This window comes from Aquarana catesbeiana, linkage group LG03 (assembly GCF_042186555.1).
Source record: "Aquarana catesbeiana isolate 2022-GZ linkage group LG03, ASM4218655v1, whole genome shotgun sequence".
NCBI classification, from domain to species: Eukaryota; Metazoa; Chordata; class Amphibia; order Anura; family Ranidae; genus Aquarana; species Aquarana catesbeiana.
In genome coordinates, this window is record NC_133326.1 from 685971251 (window position 1) to 685988421 (window position 17171).

A 17171-nucleotide genomic window follows, 5' to 3' on the forward strand; every position below is an offset into this window, starting at 1 on the left:
CCGCGTACACACGAGCGGACTTTACGGCAGACTTTGCCCGGCGGACTTTTCGACGGACTTTATGGCGGACTTTATGAATGAACGGACTTGCCTACACACAATCCACCAAAGTCCGTCAAATTCGTACGTGATGACGTACGACCGGACTAAAACAAGGAAGTTCATAGCCAGTAGCCAATAGCTGCCCTAGCGTGGGTTTTTGTCCGCCAAACTAGCATACAGACGAGCGGACTTTTCGACCGGACTCGAGTTTGACGGAAAGATTTAAAACATGTTTCAAATCTAAGTCTGTCCAACTTTTGAGAAAACAAAGTCCGCTGGAGCCCACACACGATCGAATTGTCCGACGAAATCCCCATCCGCCGGGCAAAGTCTGCCGTAAAGTCCGCTCGTGTGTACGCGGCATATAAGTCAGGAAAAGGGCCCGGATATAGAAGATATACTGGGTAAATCACACCCAGTAACAGCAAAATACAAGGCTGAACATAGTCATAGAATACAGACAGCGACAGGTGATCCTCACCGACATCTTACGGAGGTAAGGTCTCTAACCAAGCAGCTGCATCTTTGGGGTTAGTGAAAAAGCGGACCGTCTCATCGCCCACCACTCGGAGCTTTGCGGGAAACAATATGCTGTATTTGACTCCTCTCTTCTTTAGGCTGACCTTGACAGCATCGAAGGAGCTGCGCTGCCGTTGGGTCTCCATAGTGTAGTCCAGGAACAATAGAAGTTTAACGTTCCGGAAGGGTAGCTCTCCCGCAGCACGAGAGGCCCTCAGCAGCTCGTCACTGTCCCTAAAGTTCAGTAACTGGAGAATGAGAGTGCGGGGAGGGGCTCCCTCCGGGTTTGGGTGGGACACGGTGCGCTCTCTAAACTGCAAAGTAAGGGGAGAGCTGTGCAGAGGGCAGCAGAGAACGCAGCAGGTCCTCCGTGAACAGGGCCAGTGATCTCCCCTCAGCACCCTCCGGGAGACCCACAATACGCAGGTTGTTCCATCTGCTGCGGTTCTCCACGTCCTCAGCTCTGTATTCAAGAGCCTTGACCTTTGTTTGGAGAGTACGGATGGAAGCAATGGCGACCCTAGGGGGGGGCCAGAGGGGGCCCTGACCCCCCCCCCCAACATTATGCTGTGCCCCACCATGTGCCCCCCCCCCCCCCCCCCCCCCAAAAAAAAAAATTTTTTTTTTACAAAAAATCAATGTCTAAGAGGGAGAGAGTCCCCAGTCAGCTCCTGCGGGTGATTCCTCCCCCCTCCCTCTGCTCGCTGACACTGCATAATGCGAGCATTCACACAACCACGGCCGCCTGATCTGCTCCTTCACCTGCATCCTCATTGGCAGGGAGAAGAGCGAGTTGCAGGAAGGACTCCACCAGGACTTTCAGTTACTGAAAAAACAGACTGATTTCTCCCGTCCTTAGGACAGGAGGACCAGCCTGTAAATTCCAAGAGATGCCAGACCAGAGCTGTCAATAGCAGGGGCAGGACAGCAAGAGGAGGCTGGGGAACCCCACGGTGGCAGAACACCAGGGCCCGGAGGCAAGACAACCTTTGCAACCCTGATAGTTCTCCCACTGCTTTGGATCCTTATATTTTCTTGATATGCTGGTGACATATATCTCTCTTGTTTTTTGCCACCCTGGGGGACCCCAATACAGTAGGAAGGGAGCTCACTGCAGAACATGTGAAAGGGCCCGTCGTGGGGTCGTAGTAAAGTAGTAAAGGGCCCCAGGAGATATATATATATATATATATATATATAGATATATATATATATATATATCTATATATATATATATATATAAAAAAAAATATATATATATATATATAGATATATATATATATATATATATATATATCTATATATATATATATATGCATTTTATAGTTGCCCCCCTACTTTTGTCCCTGTCCCCCCATGTGCCCCCCCTAAATTTGAAAGCTGGAGACGCCACTGGATGGAAGCAGCGTGGTCTGTCACCGTATCCTCCACCGATCCCCCGCGCCGCTCAGCCTCCGACACTCTGGATCTAATCTTATCAAGGTCCTGCCTCAGCAAGCCCACCTCCAGCTGAACCTCCTCTATTTTAGAAGCCAAAGCAGATTGGCAAGTGGTGACAGCAGCTTGGCAAGGTGGTAATGGCTGCCATGATCTCAGGTAAACCCGGAGGAGCTACTAGTAAGTCATCCTCATGGTCTGTTTGTGACGCTATATTAGAATGGCACGCAGGAGAACACAGAGTGCAGGAGATCGGGCCGCTTTCCTCAGGAATGTTTGGGGGGAATTTCATTTTCTTACCCCGCTTTTGACTGCCGGGAGTTCTGGAAGGCATCCAGACACCCAGGGACTCTCCGGTGAGCACAGATGTGAGATACGGATTAAAGTCCAAGCAATACTCCAGGAGTTCTCAGGGAACACGTCCACTCAGCCGGCCACGCCCCTCTGTGTTCTTCACCTCTTTGATTTAGAGCACCTCTGCTCTACGAAGAGGCCTGGTGGTTCCAAACTTTTTCCATTAACGGATGATGGTGGCCACTCTGCTCATTGGGACCTTCAATGCTACAGTAATGTTTCTGTACCCTTCCCCAGATCTGTGCCTTGATACAATCCTGCCTCGGAGGTCTACAGACAATTCCCTGGACTTGATTTGTGCTCTGACATGCACTGTTAACCTTATATAGACAGGTGTGTGCCTTTCCAAATCATGTCCAGTCAACTAAACCACTTTACCACAGGTGGACTCCAATCGAGTTTTAGAAACATCTCAAGTATGATCGTGGAAACAGGATGCACATGAGCTCAATTTTCAGTGTCATGGCAAAGGCTGTGAATACTTATGTACATGGGATTTTTTAAATTTTTAATAAATTTGCAAAGATTTCAAACAAACGTCTTTCACGTTGTCATTTGTTTGTAGAATTTTGAGGAAAATAAAGAATTTAATCCATTTTGGAATAAGGCTGTAACATAACAAAATGTGGAGAAAGTGAAGCGCTGTAAATACTTTCTGGATGCACTGTAACTGTTCCTTGTATTTCTATTAAAGTGGAATTCCACCTGAAAAAAAAAAAAATTAAGGTCAGCAGCTACAAATACTGCAGCTACTGACTTTTAAAATAAGGACACTTACCTGTCCAGGAAGCCCGCATTATCCTCTACCGAAGCCGGCCCATCCCTCGGCTCCTGGTGGAGGAGCCGGCATCTTAAGTGAGGGAATCAGGAAGTGAAGCCTTGTGGCTTCACAGCCCCTTTCCCTACTGCGCATGCGCAAGTCGCGCTGCGCATTTTGACTGGTCCCTGCTGTCTTCTAGGACCTGTGTGTCTCCCAGAAGACAGCTGGGTGGGGCGGAGGAGGGGCTGGACATGGCGTAGATTGCCGTGGATACTGCGGCGATCTTTTGCCGGAAGTGGGAGCAAATACCTGTATTAGAAATGTGACACCGGAGAGGGGGAGGAACCGAATAAGCTGAAGTTCCATTTCTGGGTGGAACTCCACTTTAACTCTTGCTTGGACAATAGGGGATGTGCAGCTAGGTTCGGAAAGGTGTTTTTTCCTCCTCCCTCCCTTTCTATCGAATACTGTTCCAGATATACTGTACCTTCCAACCTTCAAGCTTGACAAAGGGGGCAATTATTAACCACTTCAATACCGGGCACTTTCACCCCCTTCCTCCCAGTCCAATTTTCAGCTTTCAGCGCTGTCAGTTTTGAATGACAATTGCGCGGTCATGCTACACATTACCCGTATGACATTTTTATAATTTTTTCACACAAATAGAGCTTTCTTTTGGTGGTATTTAAACACCACTGTTTAAATACCACGATCGGAACGATCGGAAGTAATAATGTCTGAGTTGGATCAGAAAAGCAGCGGTCGGAGCCAAGAACCTCCCAGGTGCATATAACATTGGATAGTCATGGGTAGAAGGAATAGCTTTTGAGAGCTAAAATTCCGGGGACAGATGAGAGGAGGTTCGGGGGTACACCGCTCAGTTAGACCAGTGCCTTATCCATGATGATCTTGGCTCCGACCGCTGCTTTTCTGATCCAACTCAGACATTATTACTTCCCTAGTAGCATCCACATTCATCATACCTAATTGAACCTCTAGCTCCTGAAGAAGCGTTTTTTGTCAACGTGAAACATGTTGAGCAAATAGAGAGCACCTCACCTTGGATTACCAGACCTGCAGCACTCTTCCAATCACAGCTCCACATTCTTCCACCACCTCATGTTTGGGGAAGTTTATTCTTTTTTGTTTGGAATAAGTGTTTGGATTGTTTACCTATAGCTACAAGAGATCTTATAAGAGCTTGCAGGATAGGATCCATATGGTGTATATAATTAGGTTCCATGTCTAGTCAGACCTGTTTTTAAACCTTTATGTCTGTTTTTTGTCTTTTTGTACTTTAATAATAAAATTTCAAAAACGATACTTACCTTTCTGTAGTTTAATACCGTTGTGCCCTTAAAGTCCCATTTCTTAGTTTTTATACGTTTACAATTACAATGTTGGGGACGCTGGCACAAATTGCTATTAAGTACCTACAGAGTCACCCTGTTTTTTAGGTACTTCAGAACTAGGACTTCTCTTCAGATTCTTGTACAAGCTGGTAACAGCTTGTAAACAACAAACCGAAACCAGAAGTGATAAATTCCTTGTCGCTTCTGGTTTCTGACTTCAGGGAAGGGGGGTAATAACTTTCCTTCCCTCCTCTTGTCTACGTGAATGCACAATGTTCCTGGGCTGGAGAGCCCTGAGAATGCGGCAGGAGGGGGGGGAACACACTTCCACAGGCGGCGGTCTCAGCGGGGAGCATCGATAGTTTAAACAAATTAGATAAGCACCCGAACGACCACAACGTACAGGGATATACAATGTAATACTGACATATAATCACACACATAGGTTGGACTTGATGGACTTGTGTCTTTTTTCAACCTCACCTACTATGTAACATTCTGCCATCTGTAAAAGTGATCGAGCCGCTCTATAGCCACTCGGATCACTTTTACCTTGTAGCAACTACAGCAACAAACAAAATGTCACCCTTCCTTTCCAAGGACGTACAGTATGTGTGGCAGACGGGAAGCAGTTAAAGTGGTTGTAAACCCTTCCGTATATGCAGTGAAGTGACTGGCCTCAGTTGATACACAGAGATGAAACAAATCCCCCTACATAAGTATGATGTCACACACTGCACAGCATAGAGCAGGTAGCTGGGTGTAATCTGAGACCTGAGTGGAGAGAAAGGACACCCCCCCCTACACAGTCTCATATGGAACTATGTAAAGCTGAGGCTGTCAATAACCTGCTGTGTGCTGGAGGAGGAATGGGGCCATTTCCCGGGATTGTATGGTATCAGCAAAGACAGTCGTAAGTGACTCGTGCAGATAGAGGAGCAACGAGAGATCAGACAGCAATCACACCCAGTGCTTTGGATTAAGGTATGTATGCACTAAAGAAGGATATGCTTTGCTAATTTTTTTATTTCAGAGGTTTACAACCACTTTAAAACATTAAAAAGAAAAGCATTGTAAAGAATACAGTGATGAACACCAATTATGGTACACTGCAAACACACATATCATAAAATATTTAGAAAACATAATTTGACCATTTTGCTCAGTAATGCAAAAGCTGTTTTGGCTGCTGATGGGTTGAAGGTTTTGACCTGGCAAAAACCCAGTGTAATAAAGTAATTAGGAATATGCCACCCATTGAAAGTGCAGGGTTCAGCATTCTAATGTACAACATTGCAGTGCAGTGGTCAGGAGCATGTCATTATAAGGCCTAGTGTACAGAGCACAGAGGTCAGGTATATCAAATGTACAACATAGTGTCTGGGGGTCAGGAGTGAGTAACAGAGTGCAGGATTCACTTCCTGCTGCAGCATGGCTCGGGAGTATGTAACACAGAGTGCAGGACTGAAAAGTATAGGGGCCAGGAATGCATAGTGCAGTGCATGGCTCGGGAGTGTGTAACATACAGAGTGCATGGCTCGGGAGTGTGTAACATACAGAGTGCAGGGCTCAGGAGTGTGTATCACACAGAGCGCAGGGCTCAGGAATGTGTATCACACAGAGTGCAGGGCTCAGGAGTGTGTATCAAACAGAGCGCAGGGCTCAGGAGTGTGTATCACACAGAGCGCAGGGCTCAGGAGTGTGTATCACACAGAGTGCAGGGCTCAGGAGTGTGTATCACACAGAGTGCAGGGCTCAGGAGTGTGTATCACACAGAGTGCAGGGCTCAGGAGTGTGTATCACACAGAGTGCAGGGCTCAGGAGTGTGTATCACACAGAGTGCAGGACTCAGGAGTGTGTATCACACAGAGTGCAGGGCTCAGGAGTGTGTAACATACAGAGTGCAGGGTTTTAGAGTGCAAAATGTAGAGAGTGCGGGGGCCAGGAGTTTGGAACACACAGAGTGTAGGAGCCTGGAATGCATAGCTCAGTGCTGGGCTCAGGAGTGTGTATTACACAGACTGCAGGGCTCAAGAGTATAAAATACGTAGAGTGCAGTGGTCAGAAGTATGTTATTATAAGGCCAGTGTACAGAGCATAGAGGTCAGGTATATCAAATGTACAACATAGTGTCTAGGGGTCAGGCGTTTATAATGCAAGGGATGCAGAACTCAGGAGTGAATTTCACACAGAGTACAGGGGTCAGCAATCCAAGATCCAAATGCATTGCTTTGTAGTAATCATGCTTCCATTTAAAATAGGAAAAAATATCAACCGCACTCCAATTAGCTTATCTTGCAATGTTTTTTAATTAACAATGAACTGACTTCATACAGTAATGTCAGTAATTCAAAACCAACCTACAGCAAACGTGACACTTACATAGAAAAAAAAAATGATACTGTTTAAAGCTGGCTTCACACTATTTCCGCATGCGGTTCACAGCAGTGGTCCGGTGCATCCCTGTTCACCGTTTCAGGACCAAAAAACGCACAGGACCCCTGTGCAAATTCGCTCCAGAGCTGCGGCGGAGATATGTAAACTGGCTCCATAGAGAGCCGGTCACAATCTCCTACCATGCGAATTGGATGCAGAGAAACCCGCATCCAAATCGCATAGGTGTGAACCCAGCCTAAATTATGTACATCACAGAGATGCCAGAAAGGGATACCATCGATTCAGGCCGGTAAGCTGAAACAGAGACTTCACCTTTGGAATTGAAGAGCCCCAGGTGCTGGCTAATGCGTATAGCAAATGAGAATGAACGGGAAAACTCTGGACAGCCGCACTCCAGAGAAAATTTCTTTTGCCTTCATTGAAAAATCAGGATCACACTGTACAGGTCACAGCAGAGCGATACAGACAGGAGCCCTACGCGTTTCACACTATGGAGAGTGCTTACTCATAGCTCACAGAGATGTGACTCAGACATGTTATTTAAATTAACCACCTCAATACCGGGCACTTTCACCCCCTTCCTTCCCAGGCCATTTTTCAGCTTTCAGCGCTGTCGCACTTTGAATCACAATTGCGCGGTCATGCAACACTGTACCCAAATGAATTTTAATTATTATCTTCACACAAACAGAGCTTTCTTTTAGTGGTATTTAATCACTGCTGGGTTTTTTATTTTTTACAAAGAAAAAAGACCCTAAATTTTGTAAAAAAAAAAAAAGTTTTTCTTAGTTCCTGTCAGTAAATTTTGTAAATAAGTAATTTTTTCTCCTTCACTGATGTGCACTGAGGAGGCGGCACTGATGGGCACTGATGAGGTGGCACTTATGGGCACTGATTAGGTGACACTGATGAGGAGGCACTATTATGCCGCACTGATGAGCACTGATAGGCAGCACTGATGGGCATTGATAGGTGGCACTGGTGGGCACTTATAGGCAGCACGGATAGGAGGTACTGATGGGCACTGATGGGCTGGGCACTGGTGGGCACTGATGGGCAGCAATGATGGGGATTAATGGGCAGCACTGATGAGTAGGCACTGATGAGCACTAAAAGGCAGCACTGATTGACACCAGTAATGGGCACTGATTTGTGTCACTGATGGGCACTGATTGGTGGCACTCATGAGCATTTATTGGTGGCACTCATGGGCATTGATTGCTGGCACTTTTGGGGCTTTACTGTAATCAGGGCACTGATGATCAGTGCCCTGATTACATGCGCTGTTCTCCCCTTTGAGGAGATGCCGCTGTTCGGCTCTCCTCGCCGCACACTCTGTCAGTGTGAGGCGATGAGAGCCGATTACCGGCACTTCCTGTATTTACACGTCACCGGCTGTGATTGGACACACGCGATCACATGGTTAAAGAGCCGCATCAGCGGCACTTTACAGAGATCTGGGTCACGCCCTGTCCTAGCAACACAGCACAGCTGTAATAGCCGTGCTGCGTGCCCATGTAGGCGCGCAGGAGCGGCTGTTCGGGTGCGCCATCATATGACGTCCACTCAGAACGAGAGTCGCACCGTCCCTCCGTCATTTGATGGTGGGCGGGCAGCAAGTGGTTAATTCGACATTTTTACTTTAAGCATATTTTAAAAAATCACATCTCCTGGCTGAATAGAAATAATAAAAAAATAAAATGCTTTTTGCATTTTACATATTCCCCAGGGCAGTGCCCACCCCACCATACTATTTTTTGATAACTCTTGTCTATTAGCCCAGAAAATGGGCTGTTTTAGTTTGACAAGTTTGGCTTACAGTAGGGTTCAGGTTTGGCGTCCAAACTTCTTTGAAGTTTGCTGAACCCTGCTCGAACCGAATCCAGGAAAGTGTGGCTCACCACTATTCCCAACCTCTGTCCACCTGAGAGTTTGGGGTGCCCATGCCCACCTTTAAATGTTCCAGCTCCTGCTGTTTTCTCTAAAATGTAAAACAAAAAAAAATCCAGCATGGATAGTGGTAGCCCCTCATACTGACCACAGAGGGTGTGCCTTGGAACTCCAGAGATCCCATCAATAGCATGGTCAAAAGATAGAAGAAACTGTCAGGGGAGTTTAACACTCTATCTATCAGAAACTGAAAATCAATGGACTGGTCCTTTATGTTGGCATTTTCTTAATACAATAGTTTGAAGAATCTTGATTTCATTCATCATTAACCCAAAATGTGAAAATATTTCACAATGGCCCCTCTAATATCCTGGTTCCTCAAGCTGTAGATCAGAGGGTTGAAAATTGGAGTCACAAAGACATATACCAAAGACAGGTACTTGTTTGAATTGGAGGTACCGCTTTTTGGTGTAAAAATATACACAGTTCCCAAGCTTCCAAAGTAAAGGCAAGCTACAGTTAGGTGTGAGCTACAAGTAGAGAAGGCCTTCTGTCTCCTGATGGAGGATGTCATCTTCAGGATGGTGTTGAAGATGAAAACATAGGTGCCAACGATAAACATAAATGGACAGACAACAAGAGGAATCGACAACATGGAAGTGACCAGCTTAGCAGAAGAAATATCGGAGCATGAAAGTTCTAAAACAGGAGGGACATCACAGTAGAAATGATTGATGGTATGTGGACCACAGAATTCTAACCTGTCCAAAAAAGCATACAGTACAAATGACAGTGTAAATCCCATTGACCAACATAAAGTGACAATCTGAAGTTGAAGTCTAGAAGTCATAATGAGAGTATAATGCAATGGCTTACAAACCGCCACATATCGGTCAAATGATAAGGCGATTAAAAGCAGACATTGAGTGATTCCACATACCGCTATCAGACAGAAATTTAAAAGACATATGGTAATGGGTATTTTCCCTCCACCTACCAGTGACAACCATAACATAATGGGCTGAATGTTGCTGGTGAAGAGGATCTCAGACAAGGACAGCTGGCTCAGAAAGACGTACATAGGAGAATGAAGGTTCTTGCTGACAATAACCAAGATGACAACAAGGGAGTTTGCTGTTAGAGCCATGATGTAGAAGACCAGAAGGAGGACAAAGATTAAGATTTTGAGGTCATGAAGGTCTCCGAATCCCATGAGGAGAAATTCTCTGACCGCTGTTTGATTCGTCTTGATCATCACCTGGAGATCACAAGATAAATAGGACTTAAAGTAGAACTAAAGGCAAAACTTTTTTTTTTCGTGTTGGATAGAGTAAGAGAAGATTATAACCCCTGTAAAACCCGTACACACGGTTGGATTTTCTGATGGAAAATGTGTGATAGGACCTTGTTGTTGGAAATTCCGACCGTGTGTGGGCTCCATCACACATTTTTCATCGGATTTTTCGACACATAAAGTTTGAGAGCAGGCTATAAAATTTTCCGACAACAAAATCCGTTGTCGGAATTTCCGATCGTGTGTACACAAATCCGACGCACAAAGCGCCACGCATGCTCAGAATAAATAAAGAGATGAAAGCTATTGGCTACTGCCCCGTTTATAGTCCCGACGTACGTGTTTTACGTCACCGCGTTCAGAATGATCGCATTTTCCGACAACTTTGTGTGACCGTGTGTATGCAAGACAAGTTTGAGCCAACATCCGTCGGAAAAAATCATAGGATTTTGTTGTTGGAATGTCTGATCAATGTCTGACCGTGTGTACGGGGCATTAGGCTTTTTTTTGCCACTTGTGTCCCATTGGGCAGATTTCCATTTCACTTCCTGTCTCATAGCCACAACACACAGTGAGAGAAAATACTTCTAACGTGAGGGAATCCCTGGTTGTCACCAGAACTAGCGTCCCTATTAAAAAATACCCATTCTATAACGGTTTTGAGGACAACCCAATCTGGGGTTTTCTTTTATTTTCACTATTGGTGATAACGGTAAACAGGACAAGTAGAGAGGGTGAATATCCCTGACAGGGGCACAGACAGCAATAAAAACCTGACGGGGGTCCTAATTCCTCTCCACTCTATCTAAAAACTGAAAAAAAGTTTTGCTTTAGTTATACTTTAAAGCCAAATTTCACCAAATTTCACCTTTAGGGCTTTACCTCCTACTTTGTCCCTTGCTACCGTGTATCAAGAAAAGTTTTTAAAAAATATTGAATCATCCTCTCAAAACTCCAGTGCTGCCCTCTGCATCCTCCACTGGTGGTTGGTCCTCTTCAAAGTTGAATGATGGCCAGCATTATTTAGCCACTTCCTGTGAGCCCAGGCGGACACAGACAAATGCCTGTTGGGCAAACTATCATGCCTGGGCTCACAATGAAATCCCTCATACTGTAGAATGATGTTCACATGTCACAAGGTCAGGGCTGTTATACAGAGCACCTGGAAATTATTCAGAGAGCTTCACTTTGTCCATATTTTGTTATGTTAAAGAATTTAATCCATTTTGGAACAAGGCTTTATTTTCCTCATAATTCTACAAACAATAATGACAACGTGAAAGAAGTCTGTTTGAAATCTTGGCAAATTTATTAAAAATAAAAACCCAAAAAATCCCATGTACATAAATATTCACAGCCTTTGCCATGACGCTCAAAATTGAGCTCAGGTGCCTCCTGTTTCCACTGATCATCCTTGAGATGTTTCTACAACTTGATTGGAGTCCACCTGTGGTAAATTCAGTTGATTGGACATGATTTGGAAAGGCACACACCTGTCTATATAAAGGTCCCACAGTTAACAATGCATGTTAGAGCACAAACCAAGCCATAAAGTCCAAGGAATTGTCTGTAGACCTCCAAGACAGGATTGTATCGAGGTACAGATCTGGGGAAGGGTACAGAAAAAAAATGTCTGCAGCATTGAGCACAGTGGCCGCCATCATCTGTAAATGGAAGACATTTGGAACCACCAGGACTCTTCTAATGCCCCGTACACACGGTCGGATTTTCCGATGGAAAATGTCAGATCGGAGCGTGTTGTCGGAAATTCCGACCGTGTGTGGGCTCCATCGGACATTTTCCATCGGATTTTCCGACACACAAAGTTGGAGAGCAGGAGATAAAATTTTCCGACAACAAAATCCGTTGTCGGAAATTCCTATCGTGTGTACACAAATCCGACGGACAAAGTGCCACGCATGCTCAGAATAAATAAAGAGATGAAAGCTATTGGCCACTGCCCCGTTTATAGTCCCGACGTACGTGTTTTACGTCACCACGTATAGAACGATCGGATTTTCTGACAACTTTGTGTGACCGTGTGTATGCAAGACAAGTTTGAGCCAACATCCGTCGGAAAAATCCTAGGATTTTGTTGTCGGAATGTCCGAACAAAGTCCGACCGTGTGTACGGGGCATAAGAGTGGGCCGCCCAACCAAACTGAGCGATCGGGGGAAAAGGGCCTTAGTCAGGGAGGTGAACAAGAACCTGATGGTCAGTCTGCCAGAGCTCCAGAATTTCTCTGTGGAGAGAGGAGAACCTTCCAAAAGAACAACCATCTCTGCAGCACTCCACCAATCAGGCCTGTATCGTTGACTGGCCAGACAGAAGCCACTCCACGCCAAAAGGAACCTGAAGGATTCTCAGACCATGAGAAACAAAATTCTCTGGTCTGATGAAACAAAGATTGAACTTTTTGGCCTGAATGGCAAGTGTCATGTCTGGAGGAAACCAGGCATCGCTCATCGCCTGGCATAGGGTGTGCTGGGTGTGCCTGTTAGTGTAGCTGCATGCCAGCTGTCTCCCAAGATCTGCTGTAAAATGCTGCAAGAGAGTGTATAGGCCGTGCTGCCTGTGAAACAGTATCACATTGAGCAGATAGGGAGGCTTGTAAGAGCCGCTCAGTGTGTGAAACTGTCATGTATTGTAACTGCTTGCAGAGAGACCAGCTGTCAAAACTCAGCGGTGATGTCGGGGGTGGGTGGGACCGAACAGCTATCAAGCACCAACCAATGGGATAGGGGCTGGGTGGGCCGCTCTGTGTATGTGGCTCCACCCCTTTCTTAAGCAGCCCAATCATTGGCTGGTGTTTGATAGGTATTTGGTCCCGCCCACCCCCAACATCACCGCAGAGTTTTGACAGCTGGTCTCTGCAAGCAGTTACATTGACAGTTTCACGCACTGAGCGGCTCTTAGAAGCATCGCTATCTGCTCAATGTGAAACTCTCCCTCTCCTCTATCAGTGCCTATCGGTGCCACCTATCAGTGCTGCCAGTCAGTGTCAACCAATGCCACCTATCAGTGCCAATCAGTATGTCCAATCAGTGCCACCTATCAGTGCCACCTATTAGTGCCAATCAGTGTCTATCAGCGCTGCCTATCAGTGCCACCTATCAGTGCCAGTCAGTGCCCATTCGCGCTGCCAATCAGTAATGCCTATCATTGCCAATCAGTTCCGCCTATCAGTGCCAACCAATGCCACCAATCAGTGTCTATCAGTGCTGCCTATCAGTGCCCATCTGTGCCGCCTATAAGTACCACCTATCAGTGCCAGTACTGCCTATCAGTGCTTTCAATCAGTGCCACCTATCAGTACCAATCAATGATAATCAGTGCTGCCTATCAGTGCTTCCAATCAGTGCTAATCAGTGCCCATCAGTGCTGCCTATCAGTGCCCATCAGTGCTGCCAATCAGTGTTGCCTATCAGTGCCACCTATCAGTGCCAATCAGTGCCCATCAGTGCTGCCAATCAGTGTTGCCTATCAGTGTCCATCTGTGCTGCCAATCAGTGCCCATCAGTGCTGCCTATCAATGCCATCAGTGCCACCTATTAGTGCCCATCAGTGCTGCCAATTATTGCCCATCAGTGCTGCCAATCAGTGCCACTAAATGCTGCCAATCAGTGCTGCCTATCAGTGCCATTAGTGCTGCCAATCAGTGCCACCTATTAGTGAAAATCAGGGCCCATCAGTGCTGCCCATTAGTGCCAATCAGTGCTGCCAAATAGTGCCAATCAGTGCCACATATCAGTGCTGCCAATCAGTGCTGCTAATCAGTGCTTCCAACCAGTGCCACCTGTCAGTGCCCATCAGTGCTGCCAATCAGTGTCGCTTATCAGTGCCCAGCAGTGCTGCCTATCAGTGCCCATGAGTGCTGCCAATCAGTTCCCATTAGTGCACTGAGTGCAGGGATGGGGAGATGAACTCAGCAGACAGGCACATTGTCTATGGGGGGTGGCCTGCTGGGACACAACTGAAATACTTCAATGTTTATTAATGCCACATGCCGATCTTTAGTATAATAGGTAATCACTACTACTATTTACAATAAACTACTGGAGGTAAAATAAAAAAGTGTCAGTAAAAGGCCTGCCGCTAAGAACTGTTATGTGTTCCCACATCACAACAAAAAAAAAGTGCAGTGCTAACTTACTAATCGATAACTTAACAATAATGGCGGAACCCTCCAATGTATGGAAATCTCAATAAACTTCAATATTACCACAATACCGGTCTCTGTGATATGCAATGTCACATATAATACACATCAAACTGAAAAAAGACATAAAAAATGAAACTTAGCAGGGATGGTGGAAACCCCTCCTATAGATATTTGCCATACAGATTAACTTCAGGTGCAATAATTCCAGTGATATGTGATTTCACATGTATAACATCAAAATGAGAATTAGACATACATTTTTTAAAAACTTAGCAGGGATGGTGGAAAACATTCTACAGATAATTGCAATACAAATGAACTCCAAGTGCAGAAGCTTTTTACTTGGGAGGTTCACACCATTATAAACAAAAATCAATAGATGGTGTTGCACTCCAAACATATAAAGTGCTGAAAATCAAATAGAATGCTAAGTGTGCACACAAATCCACATACTGATATAGTCATTGAATTCATTGCACCAAATGCAGGTGACATAAATACACTGTGCTGACATAGAATTTGCTAAATGATCATAATAATAAAGTGCATATGTGGCATAAATTCAATACACTGTCCTGACATAAAATTTGCTAAATAATCGAGTTAAAGTGCATATGCAGCATTATTTTAAATGCAAAACAAGGGCAAAGTCCAAGTAAAGTTGTAAAAGAAGGAACAAGTGAATATTTAAAATAAAATGTATATAAAATTTAAAAAGTGTTCAAGAAAAGGTGCTGGTGATTATAGTACTAAATTGCACCAAACAAAGGTAGTAAGGTGACTGGGTGATTGGAATATACGGACACCGGAAGTGACGTCCTGAGCACGAGTGCGGCGCTCATTTTGTTTTACTGTGTGCTAAGCGTTTTTATGCGAGTACCGCAACATATCAGTTATCAGTTTTAATACATTTTTTATATATTGATTTTTGTTTATATTCTGCTTGGGTGGGGTTTGACCCCTGTCGGTGTTTTTGCTGCGACCAATTTTATGATTTTTTTAAATCATTTTCCCATACCTTTCTCTTACACTCAAATAGCGCGGGAATACCTACTGTTTCACACCATTATAGCACTTTGGAATTTTTATTTTTTAGATTGTTACACCTAATTATATATGCTTTAGTTATTATTATAATGTGAATTTTTGTATTTGAAGTTAATTTTCCACCACCCTTGCTAAGTCCATGTCTTTATGGACCTTGCTTTGTGCACTGGTGAGCAGTCATGTTGGAACAGGAAGGGGCCATCCCCAAACTGTTCCCACAAAGTTGGGAACATGAAATTGTCCAAAATGTCTTGGTATGCTGATGACTTAAGAGTTCCCTTCACTGGAACTAAGGGGCCAAGCCCAAGCCCAACCCCTGAAAAACAACCCCACACCATAATCCCCCCTCTACCAAATTATTTGGACCAGTGCACAAAGCAAGGTCCATAAAGACATGGATGAGCGAGTTTGGGGTGGAGGAACTTGACTGGGCCTGCACAGAGTCCTGACCTCAACCCAATAGAACACCTTTGGGATGAATTAGAGTGGAGACTGTGAGCCAGGCCTTCTGGTCCAACATCGGTGCCTGACCTCACGAATGCGCTTGTGGAAGAATGGTCAAACATTACCATAGACACACTCCTAAACCTTTTGGACAGCCTTCCCAGAAGAGTTGAAGCTGTTATAGCTGCAAAGGGTGGGCCAACTCAATATTGAACCCTAACCAAGACTAAGACTGGGATGCCATTAAAGTCTATGTGCGTGTAAAGGCAGGTGTCCCAATACTTTTGGTAATATAGTGTAAACATTTTATATATATATATATATATATATATATATATATATATATATATATATATATATATATATATATATATGTGTGTGTGTGTGTGTGTGTTTTGAGCTTTGTGGTGCATACCCTAATGCAATAGGCTGTGCATGCCTATGTCAGCTGGGCAATACCATCCCTACAGTGAAGCATGGTGGTGGCAGCATCATGCTGTGGGGATGTGTTTAAGCAGCATGAACTGCAAGACTAGTCAGGATCGAGGAAAAGATGAATGCAGCAATGTACAGAGATATTCTTGATGAAAACCTGCTCCAGAGCACGCTGGACCTCAGACTGGGGTGAAGGTTCATCTTCCAACAGGACAATGACCCTAAGCACACAGCCAACATAACAAAGGAGAGGCTGTAGGACAACTCTGTGAATGTCCTCGAGTGGCCCAGCAAGAGCCCAGACTTGAACCCGATTGAACATCTCTGGAGAGATCTGAAAATGGCTGTGCACCGACACTCCCCATCCAACCTGATGGAGCTTGAGAGGTCCTGCAGAGAAGAATGGGAGAAAATGCCCAAAAATAGGTGTGCCAAGCTTGTAGCATCATACTCAAAAAGACTTGAGGCTGTAATTGGTGCCAAGGGTGCTTCAACAAAGTATTGAGCAAAGGCTGGGAATACTTATGTACATGGGATTTTTTTTGTTTATTATTTTTAATAAATTTGCAACGATTTCCAACAAACTCTTTTCACATTGTCATTATGGGGTATTGTTTGTAGAATTTTGAGGAAAATAATGAATTTAATCCATTTTGAAATAACAAAATATGGAAAAAGTGAAGCGCTATTGACTGCCCGCAGCCAGTGCTGGAGTAGTGGAAAAAAGAATCCTTTTTGTGGCCAGAAAAAGTATTAAAATATGTATGTTGCACTTTTTTCAAATTACAATGGGGACAGATTTGGGGTAGGGATAGCACAGGAGCTGAGCTGAAGTTTGGCTTTAAGGGTAAAAACAATTTGAAATAAAAAAAAGAAGTGTACTGGGGAATTTACAGTCTGTTGGTATTATACATTTCAACTGTTAAGAAAGTTTCTAAATTTGCTTTATTATAGAACAATCCATCACTGAGTATGTGCCTAATGACAGTTTAAAAAATGCACGGTAGAGGCATTGGTAGTGCTGGGCACCCAGGGCA

At 44.7% G+C, this 17171-nt stretch overlaps 1 protein-coding gene across 1 annotated transcript; it reads right to left on the reverse strand.

Moving 5' to 3' along the window:
* Positions 1-9076: 9076 nt before the first annotated feature.
* On the reverse strand, positions 9077-10006 carry LOC141134148 (olfactory receptor 5P52-like). Its single transcript, XM_073623733.1, has one exon. It carries the CDS (start codon positions 10004-10006, stop codon positions 9077-9079), a length of 930 nt encoding a protein of 309 aa, XP_073479834.1.
* Positions 10007-17171: the final 7165 nt, after the last annotated feature.